The sequence below is a fragment of the Xenopus tropicalis genome, chromosome 8 (assembly GCF_000004195.4).
Source record: "Xenopus tropicalis strain Nigerian chromosome 8, UCB_Xtro_10.0, whole genome shotgun sequence".
Lineage (NCBI taxonomy): Eukaryota > Metazoa > Chordata > Amphibia > Anura > Pipidae > Xenopus > Xenopus tropicalis.
Window position 1 is genome coordinate 101,260,298 of NC_030684.2, and position 21,993 is coordinate 101,282,290.

At 38.0% G+C, this 21,993-nt stretch overlaps 1 protein-coding gene across 4 annotated transcripts in view; it reads right to left on the minus strand.

The window, feature by feature from the left end:
* The window catches only part of syne2 (spectrin repeat containing, nuclear envelope 2), a 183,765-nt gene that overhangs the window by 105,925 nt on the left and 55,847 nt on the right, over positions 1 to 21,993 (minus strand). For 3 of the 4 annotated variants that reach the window (XM_031891296.1, XM_031891297.1, XM_031891295.1), the window contains exons 19-34: positions 20,540 to 20,713; positions 19,906 to 20,064; positions 19,270 to 19,443; positions 18,150 to 18,284; positions 15,148 to 15,306; positions 13,300 to 13,517; positions 12,255 to 12,339; positions 11,965 to 12,035; positions 10,999 to 11,122; positions 9,983 to 10,140; positions 9,218 to 9,359; positions 8,135 to 8,764; positions 6,091 to 6,701; positions 4,881 to 5,051; positions 2,708 to 2,858; positions 29 to 187 (exon numbers count right to left, since the gene is read on the minus strand). In XM_031891296.1, the coding sequence (XP_031747156.1) occupies positions 29 to 187; positions 2,708 to 2,858; positions 4,881 to 5,051; positions 6,091 to 6,701; positions 8,135 to 8,764; positions 9,218 to 9,359; positions 9,983 to 10,140; positions 10,999 to 11,122; positions 11,965 to 12,035; positions 12,255 to 12,339; positions 13,300 to 13,517; positions 15,148 to 15,306; positions 18,150 to 18,284; positions 19,270 to 19,443; positions 19,906 to 20,064; positions 20,540 to 20,713 (3,321 nt within the window). The remainder of the gene's footprint in view (positions 1 to 28; positions 188 to 2,707; positions 2,859 to 4,880; positions 5,052 to 6,090; positions 6,702 to 8,134; positions 8,765 to 9,217; positions 9,360 to 9,982; positions 10,141 to 10,998; positions 11,123 to 11,964; positions 12,036 to 12,254; positions 12,340 to 13,299; positions 13,518 to 15,147; positions 15,307 to 18,149; positions 18,285 to 19,269; positions 19,444 to 19,905; positions 20,065 to 20,539; positions 20,714 to 21,993) is intronic. The other variant, XM_002933717.4, reaches the window with a different exon arrangement.

Genomic DNA, 21,993 nt, shown 5'->3' on the forward strand with positions numbered 1-21,993 from the left:
ATTTAGCACATTAGATTAAGCCACCTACATCCAACCATTTGTCCACAATCATGTGGGCTTCATCCTGAAATGGTGGGTTTCCACAACTTTTCATTCTACTAAGGTGGAACTGCAGTTTTTTACAGATGCTGCTTAGCTCATCAATATTTTCTGAATGCTCATTAAATTCCTGCTTCACGGCATCGACCTGCCAAAAAAAAAACAAAAAAAACCCCACAAATATAAAATGCAATAACATAAACCAATGAACACAAAATTACCCAACCTAAAAACATCTTTCATTTAAATACAAATAAACTAGACCAAGAAGCTTGTTCTTCTCTCAGAGGGCCCATTCAACTAGCACAGGGAAGTGTACATAGACAGTTGGATTAACTATGGGGCTTCATGCGATTCAGGCGATTAGTAGCAGAGGCCATTAAAATGCATGTTCTGGGAAGTGCACAATCCAGGCTGCATCAGTTCCAAAACACACAGCACAACAACACTGCATCAGATACTAAACATTTTTTGTATATATCAGGGATTCTCAGTCAAGCAATTAATAGACTTCAACTTCCAAAACAACTCCAACAGCCAGAAGCTGGAGGTCCATAGATAGAACACCCCTTGACTTATGTAAAATTATGTATGTAAACATATAGGATGCCAGCCTTCCTGCACTGTCTGTGTTTAAATATATTGAGATTAAAAGGTTATGGCACGAGACAAACAATCCAAACAGGCTATGGCACCCCATCAAAGAGAAGCCATTCGTAACGGCTGCAGTGGGAAGCACAGTAAGAAAACTTTAGCACATAAAACACAAAAAAAGGTGACATGGCCAAAAGTGAAATTAATGGTCACAAAAACACCTTTTTTACTGTTAAGAAAATGGCGACCTCTGCTGTCAGAAAACAGAAACTGCCATTTACCTCTTACATACACAGGACCTCATTTAACAAAAAAACAAAAAAAAAAGAAACCACATGCCAAAAACTATGCTCAAATTCATGCATATAAAAAAAACGCAATGTTTTCTTATACCTATTTTTGTGATGTAAAACTAAGTTGAAGTCTGTAGAGGCAAAAGGCAGCCCTGTAAGTTAGACCTGCTATTGACTAGTTACATGGGTCTCTTTGCACATTGCCCCCACACTCACTATTTTTGTACACCTGTGAGAAAAAGTAAAATGTCTTATGGGCAAGAGATTCAAAGTATAGTCGCAAAAATTCTTAAGAAAATGCTAGCATTTGCAGTTAGCCTGGAATTCTGGGTAAATGCCTGGATTGCGGTAAACCATACCCACCAACTGTCCCGCTTTCCGTGGGACTGTCCCGGTTTTAATAGCGCATCCGGCTGTCACGGATAGTTGCATGAATGTCCCGCATTTCCGTAATAGATTACGAAACTGCGGGACATTCATTGAACTATCCGGGACAGCGGGATGCGCTGGCTGGAGCCAGGCGCTCCTGTTCCTTGTGCGGCTCATGCTCCTTATGCGGTGGCGACAGGCCCTTTTATAAGGTTGCATCCTGTGCGTATTGACATCACATGTACGCACGGTGCGCAACCTTATAAAAGGGCCTGTCGCTGCCGCATAAGGAGCAGGAGCCGCTGAAGAAGGAGGAGCATCTATGGGGGCACTGTGTATGGAGGGCACTGTGTATGGGGGGTACTATGTATGGGGGCACTGTGTATGGGGGGTACTGTCTATGGTTACACTGTGTATGGGGGGTACTGTCTATGGGGGCACTGTGTATGGGTGGGTACTATCTATGGGGGCAATTGGGGGCTCTTCCTATGGGAGGATTGTGTTTGGGGGGTACTTTCTATGGGGGCACTGTGTATGGGGGCTACTGTCTATGGGTCAATTGGGGGAACTTTCTATGGGGGGTACTGTCTTTGGGGGCACTTTCTATGGGGGGTACTGTCTATGGGGGCAATTGGGGGCACTTTCTATGTGGGGCACTGTGTATGGGGGGTACTGTTTATTGGGCCTTTGGGGGCACTGTGTATGGGGGAACAAAACTGGTACATAGTTATAACTCACTTATAACTGACTGCCTTCTCTCTATATTTGTATTTTATACGTAGGAGTTGCTATATTGTTTCCCTTAGGTAGTACAGTATGAGGGTATATTACATTTTGCATCTGATCCCACCATTTTAACTGTATAAAAGGAGTATTTAAAAAAAAAAAAACAGGGTGTGGTAATTTGGGCGTGGTCACAAAAGGGTGCAGCACTGCGCACGCCAAATCTTTTTGTCACTCTTATCATTTTTCAAATGTTGGGAGGTATGGGTAAACAACATTGCTAACTGTGCTGATTGTTTTAACTTGGCTTGTGAGACCATACCTCCCCAACATTTAGAAAATGGAAAGAGGTACAAAAAGAAATAGCGCAAGCAGCGCTGCAAATTTTTTTGACCAAGCCCATTTTTGTGACCACACAACCTAAATACCACTCCAATGCTATGCTTGTAACTATAATCATACAAAATAAGTAAATCTATTCTAATTCTATTATTACTTGTGTGTGCGTGTGTGTACGTTATTTCTCATTAACAGTTCACCAGATCATTGATCCTGCATTTTTTATTAATATTTGTTATGAATATTAGTTCATAGAAATTATTTACATTAATAAAGGTTCACCCCCTTTATTACATATATATATATATACACAGTATATTTATATACAAAAATAAATTTACAATCCTTACTTCAGTCAGCTTTTTGTGAACATTTTCTTTTCCCATGTAGGATGACTGCTGTGATACTGTGATTTCCCCTTTCTGAATTAAAGATGACAATGTTGCTTTGCATTTCTGAAATTTGCGCAGAAGTTCCATCACCTTCTCACATTGCTCTTTGCTGAAAAAAAGTAAATACATTTCTTTATGCTGAGGGATGTCTTGATGTATCTAACTGTATGCCTCAGCATACTGATGTAAAGGATAATCCAGACTGGGTATATATACTAGAATTGACAGGTAGAACCTCGCAGGTACAGGACCTTTACCACTGCTCAGAAAAGCACTATCCTTTACTCCCACCTGGGTCACAAGTGCACCCAATGAAGCGGTAGACCTTGCTGACCTACTCATTCAGACTAAAAAACACCTGTTTCTGTCTTTTCTGTCTTGAAATGAACTCAGGCACACAAAACTCGGATTAACACACAAGCTCTAAAACCTAATGTCATTACATAGGTTTTAGACACTTTTTAATGACTGGTAGGAAATGCTACCATGACACAGCCTAATTTTAGCTGTCTAGTTGATTTCTCCAGGTCAGGTTAGCAGCTTATTGGAGTGTGTATGGGGCCCACATATCTATGGAACAGGTTTAAAAATCGTGTCAGGAAAAAACCACATCAGAAAAAAAAGGGCACTGATGTGGTCTTCTCCCAGTGGGTGTACGGACCCTATTATGATGCCATCACTGGCCCTGGACCAAATGATTTATTCAGTCTAGATCAGGGCTGTCCAACTTGAGTACTGCAAGCCGGATGTGGCCCTACGAAGTATTTTTATTGTCCCCAGTCTACTTAGAGGCTCCATAGACTTCATTATATGATATCATCTCTTTAAATGAATCCAGCCCTCTAACATGCTATATAAGATACAATTGGCAGATTCTGTCACTACCCTAGCCGATTGTTTTAACAAATGATTCATCCATCAATGGTTAAAGATACGTAAGGAGACTTCTGTTGTATCATTATCGAGTTGGCTGCAAGATCAAACATACATTAACTCGTGGCTATCAGTTCCTTTATTTACTTTCAAATTTAAAACCAGCTCTAAAAAATTAAGGCATGCGCAGTGAACGTTTGTTTCATGATGATGATTTGTTTGTCCCATCCACTGACAGATTTGATAGTTTCACTACAAAAATGTTTAAACTTGTCCAGTTGACTGTTTGGATGATGTGGTTGGAACGATTATAAATTATAAGATTGTTTGCTTCTAATCAATGTGGTAAGTAGATTATTTAATTGTTGTTTCATGCGACGAAATCTGCTTGTGTATGGTCACCTTAAGGGCTCTGGCACACGGGGAGATTAGTCGCCATCCCACCGGCGATTTACATTTCGCCGGTGGGATGGCAATTCGGGGAGATTTGTCGCCCGCGAACAGGGAGATTTGTCGCGGGCGACTAATCTCCCCGTGTGCCAGAGCCCTAAGGCTGATGTATCAAGGAGCGGTCAGTCACCAGTGATAGAGCTCTGCTATCACAAGCAACTAAACACTCCGAAATGCCTTTCCATCATCAACTATAGGAGTGACCGGTGAAAAGGCCATTTCATTGCAAGTCATGTGATTTTTTTCTCCTGCAGTCAAGTTTGTGTGACTTTGGAAAACCAAAACTAATGTGAAGGGCTTTTCACCGTCGACTCCGCGATACCAGAGATCTAGCGCTGGCGACTGAACCACTCCGTGGGACATCAGTCTAAAGCTACTCCATGTTTGGTCCTTGCAAAGTAGATAATTTAATTACCTTAAACAGACTTTTCCCTTCCCCCTTTATTGTGCAGCAGTCCATTATACAGGGGGATTATCTGTGCACTCTACTTATCAGGTTACATTGCTCAGAGAGTCTAATGGTGGCCATACACATTACTTCCTGCGAAAGATCATAGTCATTCATACACTCCACTAATGTTCAGAGCTGGTAGAAATAAAAATAATTCTACCCCTATCTGATGATTCAACACTAAACGTTTGCCGGTGCTTGGGTACCTTCAAAGGTGCCTGATCAACCAGACGATCGATATCCAAGGCCTTTGTGATACTGGACGGCTCGTCTCCCGCCATACATGTACTGAATATCGATAATATCGGTACTTGTATAGCCACCTTAATTGTAATCATGCTATATGCAATGACTTACCAGTAAATAATATGCTGCCTTGCATCCTCCCACAAAGTCTCTGTGTCTTCATCTCCTATGAAATCTTTTCCTTGTGCAATTTGCAGAAGGTCAGTTAGGCCTTTAGAAATATCCATTTTCTCATTAACATGTGAATCCAATTCCTTTTCCAGCTCATCCAAATGTTTCAATCTATAATCAGATATAGACATAAAATGCATTAATCAGATGTTGATAAAAGGATTAATACTGATCTTTCACTAATTAATAAAGTGAAATAGACGGATTAAAGGAAGTAACTTGATTACTTTAACATTTAAGCTAATGGCACAAAAGGCTGTTTCTTTGCTTGATTAGTAACGCAGGCATAGAAAAAGCTGATCCAAGTCAATTCACTCTGCTCCTTGCGGTTAATGCTGCACAAGAATGGTGTTGGTCTTTGTGCACTCATAGAGTGGATTTTGGCACAAAATGCATACTATTTCAGTTCTGCATTGAAATCCACTCTGTGTGCGCACAGGCTGAAACTGTGCCTGTTGATACACTTACAGCACTGAACAGAATCATTTTGATTGGCTCTTTTTCCATTAGCATTTCTACTCAAGCAAAGAGACAGTCTGGTGAGCCAGTGGCCTTAAGTTTAAAACATAGCACTGGTACCTAGCAACAAATTGCAGAGGACTCAACTACTCTGCAATTAAAAAGAACAATGTGCATCAACTTAAGCTTTCACTGCTGCACCCTACCTTAGGCGAGTGACACATGAGGAGATTAGTTGCCCAGCAATCAATCTCCTCTAAGGGCTCTGGTACACGGGGAGATTAGTCGCCCGCGGCAAAACTCCCTGCTCGCGGGCGACTAATCTCCCCGAGTTGCCTTCCCTCTGCCATCCCACCGGCGAACATGTAAGTCGCCGGCGGGATGGCAGACGCGGCGGCGCGATTTCGCGCAAATCGCCGAAAAAGACTCGCGAGGCTTTTTCGGCGATTTCCCGAAATCGCCCCGCCGCGTCTGCCATCCCGCCGGCGACTTACATGTTCGCCGGTGGGATGGCAGAGGGAAGGCAACTCGGGGAGATTAGTCGCCCGCGAGCAGGGAGTTTTGCCGCGGGCGACTAATCTCCCCGTGTACCAGAGCCCTAAAGGTGGTGACTAATCTCCTCTAAATGTACACAAGTAGAGATAAAAAAATACAAACATACACACAATTATAAAATAACTGTAACAGATACCTTTGCTGTACAGAATGTATTGTTGGATCACTTAAGCCAATTTGATCAACCTTGTCATAAATGTCTTGGACACATTTGCAGAGCTCCTTTTGTCTAACAGCAAGCTTCTCTAAGTCTTCTCTCCACTGCAGGTTTCTGAGCTCCTGCAGAATATTTTCCTTTGCACTTCCAACTCTCTCTGAGAAGCCACCTATCAGGTCCTGGCAGGATGTTTTTCCTCCACTTACTGGATCCTCTAAATAGACACCTGCCATTTCTAGAGAACCATCCAGCAGCTGAGCTTCTTGCTCCAATCGAAATACTTCCTTCTCCAAGATTGTTAGATTAGTCTGCTTATCTTCTAAGGCTGGTCTGTCCCTTTCCAGCACTACAGACTGCTCTTCAATGTTTAACTTAGCAGTCTTCAGTGAAAAAAGGAACTTTTTCAAGACTTTCAATACAGCCTCTCGTTCTTTTACATCTTTGTTTGTTTCCTTTAAGTTTGCTTTGAAGTCATAGAGAGTAGAGTGAAATTCTTGAAAATCTACAGGGCTCAGGCTTTCACATAACTCTGCAGATGTTTGCAAATCCTCACATTTCCGAATTTCATCTTCAACGGAGCTTTGAACATCCTGCGAGGAATGTAGAAATTATATCTATCATATATATTTTTGAAGGAGAACTAAAGCTTCACAAGAATTAGGCAAGAAAAGGCAAACCTTAAGATTTGTGCTTCCATACAAGCCCAAAGATATCACAATTTTAGATGTATCATGCATTATGGATATAATAATGCAGATTCACATTACATAACTTGCTTTTTAGTTATTTTTTGATGATTTCTGATGACCCCTTAGCATGAGCATGTGTTGTGGCAGTTTAGAATTTGGATCAGCTATGGACAAATTTGAAGGCATGGATCACTTCAGTTAAGGGGCCACTGAACCCAAAAGTCTTCTACAGTGACTTTAGAACAAACAAATAGCATTTCTAATCATGTTATTTTTTAGGCATTAGTTCCCTCTCGAAAAACACCTAGAACTGTGAAAAAAGGTCTGTAACCCAAAAAAGGTAACCAGGCATTATGTGGAAAAAGGAGTGTGTCTGCAAGCAAGATTAGTGCTCATGCAGTAGTTCTAGTAAAGAATAGAAAAGAGAGCAATTAATTATTTTATCCCATAAAATTTCTGAAGATGGTTTATGCTAAGCAGTTATGTTTGTGAATAAAGGAAGTAAAGAGAAGTAGCTCCCAGAAGTTAGATTTAGGCAGTGCATCAGCCTCTTCTACCAAGTTTTCAAGTCAAGGACTATCTATATTACTGATAGGCCAAGATGTTAGAATACTCTGTTTGGACATTGTCTGGCATTATCGAGAAATATGTTTAATGGCATATACTAATAAAGTATTAGGCTAATCAATTGCATTATTGTTGCATGTTGTAAAATGTAGTAATCATCCACCCCCGAGTAGTAGAACGCACTGCTTGAGTACCAGGTTCCCAACCTCACAATGTGGATACATCGTCTTCAAACTGTAGGACCCCATGGCCTTAACTGGGAATATGATTTGCACTCAAAATTCAGTTGTTTTTAATTGGATTATTATTTTTGTTTTACAGATGTTTGGTTTTACAGACATATAATTATATGTATGTGCCTCATGAACAATGAATATTGTGCATTTTATCTGTAAAACTTTATTCTGTACTACAGCTATTTTTCATTATGCCACCAGGTGGCACTATGTGGGATCGTATAACTGACCATTTATGAACTAGAAGCTTGACAAAGGGCCGAGCACTGGCACTAAAATGTTGCAATGTCGGAGATATTAAGCCATGTGATACTTCTAAAGGCTTTTTAAGATATATTTTCTTATTGGTACTGTACTCTACATTTTGCTTACAACCTCACTATAAACTACAGTGGAGGGAATTTAAAAGTAAAAGCTGTCAACTAAAAAACAACTAAATAAAATACATCTTTGAGTCAAAATCAAAGGTACTAATGTGATTATTTAGTTAAAATTCAGTTTTCAGTTACATACCACAATTAGATTTTGTACCTTTATTTCTTGTAATACTGAATCCATATTTAATAGAGTGATCTGCTGCAGGGTTTGCTCCTGAGATAGCTGACTGGATTCACGTGCCAAAGTAACTTCTTTTTGAACTGGCAAAGCAACTTCAGATGGAAATATAGCCCCTGCCTCAACTTTCTGATGCAGGTTATTGAGTTCTTGAAGAACAGCTTGTTTTGCACTTTCAACTTTGTCTGGGAAACCAGCAATTAGCTTCTGACAGGAGGTTTCTCCACCATGTTCTGGATCTTCTAGAGAGATCTCTACCCCTTGGAGATGGTCATCAAGTTGTAGAGCCTCTTGATTCAAGTGGAAGATTTTATTTTCCAATACTGTAAGGTTTTTCTGTTTTTCTTCTAATGTTGCTTTGTCCATTCCCCAAACATTGGCCTGTGCAACTATGGAAACTCTGGTTGCCTCAAGGGAAGACAAGAACCTTTCCAAGGCTTTAAGAATGATCTCTTTTTCCCTCATGGTTTCACAAGTTGATTCTAGTTCTGCCTTAATAGACTCAACTGCTTCCATAGCTACATGGTTGAGTTTTTTCCCACTCTGTGATGCAGACTCCAAAATGTCAATTTGTTGGAGGCGATCTTCAACAGTATTCCTAGCATCCTATTGGAAAGACAAAGGATAACTTTCATTTATAAATAACAAAGCCTATAACACACAGGTACCTAAATAAATATAGCCAATAAGAATTATGAAACTAGAAATCGGAAACAAATACAAATCCTACCATACTAAGGAACCGCTCCTAAAGTATTTTGCACAATGGAATTTAACAGTAAATGTACATTATTTATGCCCAATGCTGAAAAAAGTATTAAAAAGATAAACTGAACCACAAAAATAAACATGAGCTAAAAACAAGTTGAAATTGATTAAGAAAAATAGTATTTTATGTTATCGACTGATGGGCCAATATCATTTGGGGTCACATTCGTTTTCTTTAACACCTTCAGAGAGAGTTGGGTTGATTTGGGTAAAAAAGTTTGACTCCAGATAGATACTTTGCTTTTATGTAGCAAACAATGAAATTCCAAGTTTATGGTGAATTTTAATCACCTTTAATTCTTGGCAAGTAGAATCTATATTTGATACGGTGAACTTCTCCAGCTCCTGATCTGACTTGTTTGATTGACAGAGCAAGTCAACCTCTTGTTGCACTGGTAGCAGAACATGTAATGTGACAGATAATAACTGGATCCTGTTTAAAGAGACAGAAAAAATAATTATGAACAAGCATTATAAATCACCATTGTGTTTTATAGCACATGTGCTGCAGTATCCAACATTACACAATAACATAGTAATATAGTGTAATAGTTTAAAATGTTAAACAAAAGACACATCAAGTTGAACCTTTTTGTCTTAAATGACTTTGTCCTTATGTTTGTAAAATAAAATGTAATTGTGCATTAACATTTGAAAATATTTTGCTTTTTAATGCACTGATTCCTGCAGTAGTCATTTCCTATTTTCACTTACAAAATTAACAAGATCCTTAATTTGACCAGGGGGTGCCAAGAATGTTGCATTCAAATGACTTTTTGTATTAAGCCCTGTCCTCAGACCAGCTGTGACAGCTCTCAGCCTGATGCTAGATGAATAACATTGTCACTATTATCATAGAGGGCTAGGTGAATTTTCAATTATCAAAATCCAAGAAAAATATTTCAGACCAAGTTAATGTGAGCAATGCAAAATTTTGCTGAACAAGACTAAGAAAATATTTCAACTGGAAGAAGAGTGCTACACTTCTAATAAAAACCTTCAAATAACTGTTCCAAAAATAAAAGTAAGAATTTGCTGTTTTGGCATCATTCATACCTGCTCTGCATTTCCTCTTTCATGATTTCCATGTTAGACTGAAGTTCAGCTCTTTTTTCACATAGTGTAATGTTATTAGGAATATCCAGCAATTTTTCTGCATCACATGACAATGTTTCAAAGCATCTCCAGTATGTGTTAGCTTGCGACTGTAACAGCTGTAATAGAGTTGAAGAGGAGAGTTTTCAAAACATTCACTGCTAGCAAGGGCCTAAGACCAACTTCCATACAAATGTTAGACAATCAGAGTGATTGTACTGAATCTTTTTCCTAAAAATCATTCAATTCAACACAAGTCTGTCAAATACAGAAAATATTAAAAAATTATGCCTTTATTTTTTTGCCATCAGTTCTAGGCCAAATAAGCGGTTTATATATTTTAAGCTAACAACAGTAGCTAAAGTATCTATGTGGTGTGTCCAACAGATTATATTAGATAAAGCTTCCTGTTCATACCCTAGAATTAGTCAGCACTGTTATTTTAATGATCACCATTATCAATCACTGTTATTCCTACCTGATGTCTTTTTCAAGACTTATGGTCCAGTAGACTAATCAGTAAGTTGTTAATTCAGATTCTCATTACATGATAGTTTGCTGACGTCCCCTAAGCTCAGCTTCTTAACAGTTGCCCAGAGCACACTCGGAATGCAAGTGTCACTGACACTCCTAACAAAGATCCAAGATGGGGAGCTCCTGTGACAAACTGGAAGGCCTGGATCATTACTTCTTATGGTGATGCTAAACCTTAAGACTGTTACAATAAGTTGAGAATATAAAATACAACATTTTTAGCCATATTCATTTTTAGGCTGATGCCTACGTAAAAATGCAGGCCAAGAATCCGCCCCTAAGCTCTATTGTTGTGAGACTCCTAGGGCTGCCTAGAGGGCTGCCTTAAATTGTTCTCCAGAACATTGCATTGGAATCTGTCTTATGGTTTTATGGAAGTACATTTCATAGCTTCACTAATACAAAGTACATATAACTGGTTATATCTTAATTCTCAGCTGTACCTGAAGTTCATGAAGTCTGGTTTGAAGAGAGGACACATCTTGACTATTCATTACATTATCAGTAGTAAAAGTCTGCCTGCAGCAATGCAGGAACTGCTCTAGGTTAGACTCCTCTTGATCGTACCTAAAAAAGCAATACAAATAAATGTTCACACATTATCCAAGTACCTTGCATTATTTCTTCAATTTAATCTGACAAAAAGCCAACAGATCGGTTAAGTGTTTTGTTAAAGCTTTGCTTAATTATTGTTATACTGATAAAAAAAATATTCACTGCAGCACACATATCAACTGTGTAATTGTGTAAACTGGGCTGTGATGAACCAGACCTCACTTTGAGATATCCTACAACACTGACACTGAGGCAAAAGCTTCAACCACAGCTTGAAAAAAATACTGTATGTACAAGCTGCAAATGCTGTACAGAGAAGAATGTCTGAGATGCATGCCATATTAAAATTATGAGGGATCAAGAGGGCATTCTATGCAGAATAGAGTCAGTGGTAATCCTTGCCACGGTACTGAACCAGGTGCCAGTCTACGGGCAACAATAGTTATAATATGTGTAGTTTGTTAGCAATGATATTAATAACATTCCTATAGCACGCATGATAATGTATGACTTTTCAATGTCTTGATGTATGCACTGCTCTCTAGGTACAAAGTGGGATTGCTTCACATAATTCACTGTCACAGCACTGGCTATCTATTGTCTTTTTTGTTGTTGTTGTGGTTTTGTTAATAAATAAAACCCTTTAAAAAAAATTTGACTAGATGTTCATTTAAAGACACAACTCAGAAACATCACCACTATAACTAACTAACAATTGACAAAACTGATCTCAACCTGGACACACTCATTCCATAAATTGTACAAAAGCTTGTATAAAACAACCCTAGCTATATGTGTATGGTCAGATTTAGAATATTATCAGTACAATTGTAAGATCAGTAATATAAATATACCTGTGCAACACAAAACTTAAATTTGTATTGCTTTCTTCATAAGGAATCCAACCACTATCTGTCTCCACAATCTAGTAAAAAACAAACAAACAAAAAAAACCCAAAGGTTATTATGAGGTTTAATGTACGACTGTGCAAAAAATTGACAGATACTCTTTCTAATGACACAGCGGCAGAAGAAATAGGGGCTTTAAAATAATCAAAATGGAGGAAAGGGTAAACCATGTGAACTTAGACAGGTTAGAAGGCCCCTTGTTCCCTAATACATACATACATTCATACATACATACATTCACTACCTCTTGTGATGCATAGGTACCAGTAGACTTGCAGGTTTTAGTTTTCAATCCATTTTCTAAACCAACTGATTTATTCCTGCAAAAAAAACAAATGTTATTTTATTCTCTTAATTGAATCATATATACAGTGTATATATATATATGTGTGTGAAGACTACTCCTGCCCATCCAGCAGATGTCAGTATTAAGCTGGATTGGCAAACATACTACAGGAATTGAATGTTACAAATCCACTTGCTTATGACCTAATACTAGACCAGAGTGCTGTCTAATAAAATATTGCTTTGATCCCTCTAGTATTCAGAGGGTATAACTCATGGGTCTTGTTTATGAACGCTAGGAAAATTTGACATGGGCAGTAACCCATAGCAACCAATCAGCGACTGACTTTTTCTAGGTAGCTACAGGCTAACAATGAAAGTAAACATTTCATTGGTTGCCCAGGTGCAAATCTGCCCATATTTTACTAATGAGCCCAATTGTGATCACTGCTGCCATTGAAAGTATTACTTAACATTATAATGTCAACATATAAAATAAACTGTTTATCCAGCAGACAGTTCCCCAATTACTGATTAGCTATATGTTCAAATTTTAATAAGAATATGACTGTAAAACTTTAACCACTATAAAGAGTATATGGTTTAACAAGCTACAATATAACTATCACAATTAGAAACTCTGAACCATATTATATATCCCCTGTTTACTACATAATCATTAGCTGCTAGATGCAAAATAACCCTGCATTATGTTTCCTCCTGTGACTGACAGGTCCTGCATATGGAATAAGACATTGGAAAAGTAATAAAATTATTTGGTGGTAACAGTTAATATACCTGGGAAAGAATTGGTTTCAGATCTCATAAGAAACCGCAGTAAACAGTGTTGCTTTTTAAACTGAGAATTAAGCTTTGATACCTGGTATGCCCAACCCTACTATAAGTTACCTGTGGCTCATGCTTATCGGGAGTCATATAACATAAAGAGATGAAAAAACTATGATGTAATTGCAACCTAACAATAGCAAACATACTCTTTCTCTGTTATTCTGCATGTTCCCTGGGGAGAGAGCAAATGAAGATAAATATTCCCAGCACGCTTTTCTATCTCTGCTTTCTTCCTCGTACACTCGGAAATGATTGCTTGAGCTGCAGAATTATCTTCTGTATTCCTGGGAGTAGCCAGTAGCAACTCCATGGCTTGTAAACATCTGCACAGCTGGCCTAGACAGCCATCCTCAGAAAAAATCCTCTGTGTCAGTAAATAAAGAAAAGGCATTATTGTGTGTGTGAAAAACAGTTCTTTGCATATACATTTTTACACCAAACCAAATGAAAGCTACCACAGTCAGTACAGTGTCGGACTAGCCCACCAGGATACCAGGAAAACTCCCAAAGGGCCCAGGTGTCAGTGGGCCCTCTTGTTTCTAACTATTTAGCCTATTTCATAGTTATTCCCTATTTTAGTATGGGACAAGGAAGCTTGATAGATAGAAGTATAGAGTATGCCATCTCAGTCCGACACTGAGTCAGTATATCAGCTAAGATATTCTTCAAACTGCAATAGAATATCATCTGGTTCTACAAAAGCTGCAAAATAAAATAGAAAACATAACCAGTTCTATTCTCAGTGATAAACTTATGTCACCTAGAAGTGCCCCATAACAAAGAAAACTTTGCATTTGAATCCAGCTTTGTCAGCTATAAAGACTGGTGAATCGAAGACTCAATGTAATGGTAAAATGTGTAACAATATGTACAGTTAGGTGATCCCTGCGTGTAGGCCAGACGATCTTGACCTATATCTATGTACCATGTTATTGGGCAGGTTCAAAAATTGAATCTGTTAATGCACCAGCGTGCATAAAAATTCCGAAACAAAACATAAATTAAATGATAAAAAAAGAGGGCATTTAGCAAATTTTACCACCCACACCTACATGCAAAAGGTACAGGATATAATAGAAAATGTAACTTTTATTATAAATAGTTAAAAGCATAGTCATATCTAAAATCATTGTAACCAATGTAACGGGGGAGTCAGTGGCAAAACTCAAGCTTTTACCATCTCACATTAAGGGTGACTACTGTCACGCCGCCATAAAAAAAATGCTGCCAAAAATGTGTAAGTATCTACAATGTAGCCACAAAGAGCTGGATAGATCTGATTCACTGGTGACTATGTGTGTATGTATATTTTTATTTATATAGCACTACTTATAGATGCAGCACTGTACAGTCAAACAATAAATTAATACAACAAACGGGGTCTTTAGTAATAATAGGTAAATAAAAACAAAGTACAATAATAAATACAAATGAATAAAAAGTACAGTTGCATTAAAGATTCCAATATAATTCTAAATGGGAGGGTAACTTACAGACACAAATAGAAGGGTATTTAGTGCTGCGGGTGGGTGACACTGGGATATAAGTGCTAAAAAATAATAAAAGACCAGTTATTGTTCGTAGCCAAAAAACTGTTTGGGACGACATTGCTAATAAAGTATATGATAAGCAGACATCCTTCACATTAAATAAAAAGATTGGCTTGAAAGATGAGTTGAAATGTTTTATCATATAGCTTGTACCTTTTGCAGTTCTGAGTAGGGCAGTGCAATTAGCTAAATTCCCCCTATGGCACATTTCCTCAACAATTGTTTGATTGATGTAACTATGCAATTGATTATTACCACATGAAGAATTAATGCTACTTTTCACTTTCCTCTGTTCCTATGATTCAGGATGTTGGCCAAAAAATGGAACAGTAGGAAGGTGGCCATACTATATTAATACTATAATGTATATCAGCAAACAGAATAACACGTACACAAAGAGCCAAGCTTACAGTTTACACATCTTATATATTATGTTTGTAGCACCTTATGTTGCCTTATAAGGTCTTCTCTGTCCCCAAGGCCAACACGTTCCTCTTCGATTCTGAGCCTCTCTTCTGCTTCGCAAAACAGATCATCACATTTCTTTTTCTCTGAATGCAGTTTTAACCGGAACACATAGGATTCCATTTCAGTATGAATTATCTGGAGAGGGGAGAAGGTGGAAGGAAAGTCAGTAACAGGACAAAGTTCATCCAATTCAGGCCAATTGACAATGAAATATAAAAACTCTGCATTCCTTTGCAATAACCATTTTTAAAGAGCAATTCATGTTTGTTTTAGGCTACTTTTCTAGGTGCCTCTGCCACCACCCTCAGAGATCTAGGCCCCAAAGTAGTGTTCCCTCTGATTTGTATCTTTGCAACTGTGCAACATTTAAAATGTTTCCATGTATGCCTTAGTGGGCAAAGCCAAGCAACTACTGAATAATAAATCCACTTCTGACTTACTCATACCATATTACAATCTGCATTGTAATAATAGGCAGTGTGCAGTAGCTGCTATTGTAATACTGTTTGCAATTTTTCCCATCGCTTAGCCTGAATCACAGGTGGCCAGAAGAAGCTTGCAATTCTACCACATGCAATTTTTTATGACAATAAAGCTGTAGAAAGACACTGGTGTTTCTCTGCAAGCATTAGAAACATTTCTGTGCCTATCAGTCTCCTTTTGTCCCATACTATCTGACATTTACAGATTTTTTATATAATAAATATATCTTAAAACTTTATTTTCATTTTATTTGCCAAAATGGAATTAAAACCTCTTTAAAAGTAAACACAAATGTGCACTTAAATATACAGCTCAAAGTTTTAACCGTCTTTAAGTTTATTCTAACCATATCTTGATATTTTGAAAAAAAGAATGCATACATAAATTGCCTCTTTTTGATTATAGCATTAATACTAATACTGTTAAGAAACAAATTGCATTTATGTATATGTGTCAGTGGCTTGGAGCTGTATTGTAGTTCAACAATGGAGAGCTAAGGGTTGGAAACCTCTGCTTCATTTTGTGAAACACATATAATTTTGTGCCCTCAGTAACTTCCTGCTTGATGCATTTTTATGTCTCTGAATAATGTTCATATATGCTGATTCAATCAATTAAGTAGAACCCTGTAAGTCATAAGGAGTCATAAAAACCCTGTTAGTCATAAGACTATGTAGAGAGTGCTTTTGTTGGCAGATAGTGAATCTTTGGCCAGTACGTATAAAACAAATAAAACTATAATTATTTAGTTGACATATAATGGACTACATTTCCATGGAGCTAGCCCTGGCCATTTTATAACCACAAGTAATATACAGTGGAGGAAATAATTATTTGACCCCTCACTGATTTTGTAAGTTTGTCCAATGACAAAGAAATGAAAAGTCTCAGAACAGTATCATTTCAATGGTAGGTTTATTTTAACAGTGGCAGATAGCACATCAAAAGGAAAATCGAAAAAATAACTTTAAATAAAAGATAGCAACTGATTTGCATTTCATTGAGTGAAATAAGTTTTTGAACCCTCTAACAAAAAAAGACTTAATACTTAGTGGAAAAACCCTTGTTTGCAAGCACAGAGGTCAAACGTTTCTTGTAATTGATGACCAAGTTTGCGCACATTTTAGGAGGAATGTTGGTCCACTCCTCTTTGCAGATCATCTCTAAATCCCTAAGGTTTCGAGGCTGTCTCTGTGCAACTCTGAGCTTGAGCTCCCTCCATAGGTTTTCTATTGGATTAAGGTCCGGAGACTGACTAGGCCACTCCATGACCTTAATGTGCTTCTTCTTGAGCCACTCCTTTGTTGCCTTTGCTGTATGTTTTGGGTCATTGTCGTGCTGGAACACCCATCCACGACCCATTTTCAGTTTCCTGGCAGAGGGAAGGAGGTTGTCGTTCAGGATTTCACGATACATGGCTCCGTCCATTTTCCCGTTAATGCGAATAAGTTGTCCTGTGCCCTTAGCAGAAAAACACCCCCAAAGCAAAATGTTTCCACCCCCATGCTTGACGGTGGGGACGGTGTTTTGGGGGTCATAGGCAGCATTTTTCTTCCTCCAAACACAGCGAGTTGAGTTAATGCCAAAGAGCTCTATTTTGGTCTCATCAGACCACAGCACCTTCTCCCAGTCACTCACAGAATCATTCAGGTGTTCATTGGCAAACTTCAGACGGGCCTGCACATGTGCCTTCTTGAGCAGGGGGACCTTGCGAGCCCTGCAGGATTTTAATCCATTGCGGTGTAATGTGTTTCCAATGGTTTTCTTGGTGACTGTGGTCCCTGCTAATTTGAGGTCATTAACTAACTCCTCCCGTGTAGTTCTAGGATGCTTTTTCACCTTTCTCAGAATCATTGACACCCCACGAGGTGAGATCTTGCGTGGAGCCCCAGAGCGAGGTCGATTGATGGTCATTTTGTGCTCCTTCCATTTTCGAACAATCGCACCAACAGTTGTCACCTTCTCTCCCAGCTTCTTGCTAATGGTTTTGTAGCCCATTCCAGCCTTGTGCAGGTCTACAATTTTGTCTCTGACATCCTTGGACAGCTCTTTGGTCTTTCCCATGTTGGAGAGTTTGGAGTCTGCTTGATTGATTGATTCTGTGGACAGGTGTCTTTTATACAGGTGACTAGTTAAGACAGGTGTCCTTAATGAGGTTGACTAATTGAGTAGAAGTGTCTAACCACTCTGTGGGAGCCAGAACTCTTAATGGTTGGTAGGGGTTCAAAAACTTATTTCACTCAATGAAATGCAAATCAGTTGCTATCTTTTATTTAAAGTTATTTTTTCGATTTTCCTTTTGATGTGCTATCTGCCACTGTTAAAATAAACCTACCATTGAAATGATACTGTTCTGAGACTTTTCATTTCTTTGTCATTGGACAAACTTACAAAATCAGTGAGGGGTCAAATAATTATTTCCTCCACTGTAGCTGAACAACTAACATCAGGTGCAGATTATGCTGCTATTCTATATCCAGCCAATATTTATTCACCTTCCACTGACTTCGAAGATCTACACTTAATTTATCCACCACTGACTTCTCATGAGCAGAGGAAATTCTTTTCATTTCATCAGCTGCTTTTAAAAACTCATCAAGATTGTGATTGTCAAACCCACTCAGAGTGTTCTGTAAAAGAAATACAAAAACAGAATGTAATTGAGCTATTCCTGTAGTTATTCCTGCTAATTTGCCACTTTGTTTCCAGACTAAGGCTAATGACACTCAGCAGTAATACATTTAAATTGAAAGTGGTCATCTCTCAGGGAAATGAACCATTAATTGTGCAGTTGCAGAGGCAATTGCACATTGAGCTCCTGCTTATATATTGCCTGTCCCTTTTCTTTACTCAGTTATGCAGTAAAATTTGGGAACTGATGTCCTGTTCCCTATGACATAAAAAGGGCAGCTCTGTTGTTCAGACCTCACAATAGGCAGCTAACTGGCCTCTGGTACTTTATAGAAATATAAAACCTAATTTAAAATCACCCTCCAAAGCTTGTGCATGTGTGAAAAAAGGGCATATGGCATCTCTGGAAAAACAGCTTCTCCTGCTTTAGGGTTTTGTATGTATGTATGTATGTATAACTTTATTTATAAAGCGCTACTTATGTATGCAGCGCTGTACAGTAGAATACATTAATATAAACAGGGGTATTAAAATAGATAGGGTTTTCCCCTTCTGAGGCAAATTTAGAGAGGCTTCAGAAGATTTTTTTGCCTTCCTTTGGATAAACTAGCAGTTAGCAGGTTTTATATAGACATAAAAGGTTAGACTTGAAGTGTGTCTTTTTTTAACCTAACTTACTATGTTACTATGCCAGAAGTAGACCCTATGAGAAATATAGTTAGCATTTGTTTTGCAATTCTCAGCCAGCTTCAAAACAATTCCACAAGGAATATAATACCCTTTAAATGTAAAACGTCTGCCCTGTTCCCAGCCAATAATAATTTGGAAGAGAAACCTCCTAGGAGGTATGCATTCCTACTTGTACACAATTTAATTGAGTGTCATGGTCATTGTTAAATAAATCTCTTCAGATACTGGGGGGAGATATATAATGCAATGCAGTTAAAAACCTCCTGACAGCAGGATAAATGGAGCACCACCAACCTCATACTGGGAAATGAACTCCTCAGGGGTGATTCTTTGTTCCATAAGACACATTGCTGATGTTATGTATGTCTCCAGTTTACTCTTTGAACTCTCAAACTTGTTTTTTATGTCGCTTTCAGATAAATGCAATTCTGAAGAGGTGAGGGTGCTGCCTGATCGAGACATCAGCTCCTGAAATGATCACATTCTGTGTTACCCTTGATTTGTTAGATTAACTGGTAAACTACAGACAAACAAAGCTTACATATACTCCACATGGTGAGCCCATTTTATTTCAACTGGGAATGAATGTTCAATTTTGCAGAATGGTGTTTAACTGTTGCACATAAATTATAAACTGAAACCTACTGTATATAATTAGATACCACAGACTGTAAGTATGATTCTCACAATACATAGTACTTTGGTGCAGTTATTAAAACTCAAATGTCAAATAAAAAAAACATAAGGCATAAGCAAAATGATCCGACAACTTAGTTGTTCAATATAGTACAGTTTAGAAATAGGGTAAATGCTCTCTCTGGTTTCTTTAACTACAAATTACATTATCATCTTGGAGCAGAGGATTCTCAGTATTGGAAGTATGCCTGAATACAATCAGGTTGTACCTTGGAACATGTATTGACTTATTACCTGGACTTGCTGCTGGATAAGTGCAAGCTTTTCCTGAATTCCATCTGTTTTAAAATGCTTTAATTCATCATGGCTGCGGATAACTTGTTGCACTGCTTTCAAATCCTTCTCTGCCATGGAAAGGTGCTTCTGGCAAATTGTCCCTTGTGCATACAGATTCTGGTGGGACACAGTAACAAAGACACTGTATAAACTATAAAGCACAACATAGTGTAATCTAAACCAGGGGTCGGAACTAGAGGTAGGCATAAGGCCTAGGGTGCAACGGTGGGGGGGGGGGGGCACCAGGCAGGTACCTCTTCTTTTACCTACCTCTAATTCCCGACCCTTTCCCTGCAGTAGGGGTGGGGGGGTGCTGGATGATATTAAAACCTCAAGAAACATATTCTACTATTATTATTTTTGACCCACACATTGCTTAGGTATATGGACTGATCCTACATCACATGCATGTGCATAATGAGAGATCTGGGGCACTCTGCTGCCCACACCAGAAGTTTTCTTTCGATGGGGGAAGCAGAATTCTCGCAAGGAGAATTTTATTGATACAATTGTTTCCCCCATCTGAAGAGGAGTAAATCATTTTGATATGATGTGTGCCTTTTAAATATGATGCTATGAGAGCTAACCGCACCTGGAGTTTATTTGTGAGGGACCCATCCATGAGTTTGAGCTGATCAATGCTCTGAAAAAATATCTCAGCAGTAGGAGGCCATTGTGCAGTAGAATCAATGAGGGAGTCAATCTTTTCCACACGGCTACAAATCTGCTTGCATACCTGCTGCAGCGCAGCATTCTCCTCTTGTCCCTACAAGTAACCAAAATGAATTATGCAAACCACTTTTAAATTGGTATACATGTTTTACTACATGCACTAGAATTATAAGTAAGTTGTCCTATGATAATTCTAATTCTACAAAAAGTCTTAAGTCACTAGGCCTAGCCATTTTTTAACAATATATTGGCTTTATTAAGGAAAAAGTCATTCCGTCTATCCAATTGATGGAAACTGCAGTTAATTATATTTATGCAATATACAAGTAACCAAACTTAGTTACGCAAACCATGTTTATAAATTGGTATATATGTTTTATTACATGCACTAGAATAATGAGTAAGTTCTCCTATGGTAATTATAATTCTAAAAAAAGGTACTAAGTCACTAGAAAGGAAGAAAACGCACTCCGCACTCCAAGCTTTAAGTTAAAAACGTAGATCTTTAAAACAGGATCAGACACCTTATGTGATTCAGGGCACATCTGCCTTTAATAATAGGCATATTAAGTCACTAGGCCTAGCCATTTTTTAACATTACATTGGCTTGATTAAGGAAAAAGTCATTGCATCTTTCTAATTGATGAAACTGCAGTTAAGTATATTTATGTAATACACAAGAGCCCTGAATATCATGTAAATAATATCTTTATAAATGGTACTTTGTGATGTCATTAGTTTTAATCAATTTTTAGTGAGGTAATTTCTATCACATGACTATCTGAAATTTGTGTATTATAATAAATGAAATATGAGGAATATCAGAAGTCGCCTTGCAGTTCCAGGACCTGTATAAAAGCACTTGGTCTTCGGCCTTGTGCTTTTTTAAGGTCATGAAACTCGGTGACTTATAATATCTTTCTTATAAGTCTCTTCGATTATCTTCATTATTCACTATATAAACTATTTCTTGGATGCAGGAATCTGTACTATTCACATGATCCCAAAACTCCTATTCAAATCGGTGGCATTTGTGTCCCTAACATTACAGAAGAAGATATAAATATTCTTGGGGTTTCCTTGCGAAAGTATTCAGACCAATTCTCATATTTTACTGAACAACAACTGCTATAATTACATTGTGTCCTTTGTGATTTTTATTGTACAAGTATGGGATCTGTTATCCAAAAACGCTTCTTCCAAAAAGCACAGACTTATGGCAAGAGAATCTCCCACAGACTAAATTTTAATTACATAATTGAAATATTTTAAACATATTTCCTTTTTTCCTGTAATAATAAAACAATGTCTTGTACTTGATCCCAACTTAGAAATAATTAATTCTTAGTAGAGGCAAAACAATTAGTAGAATTA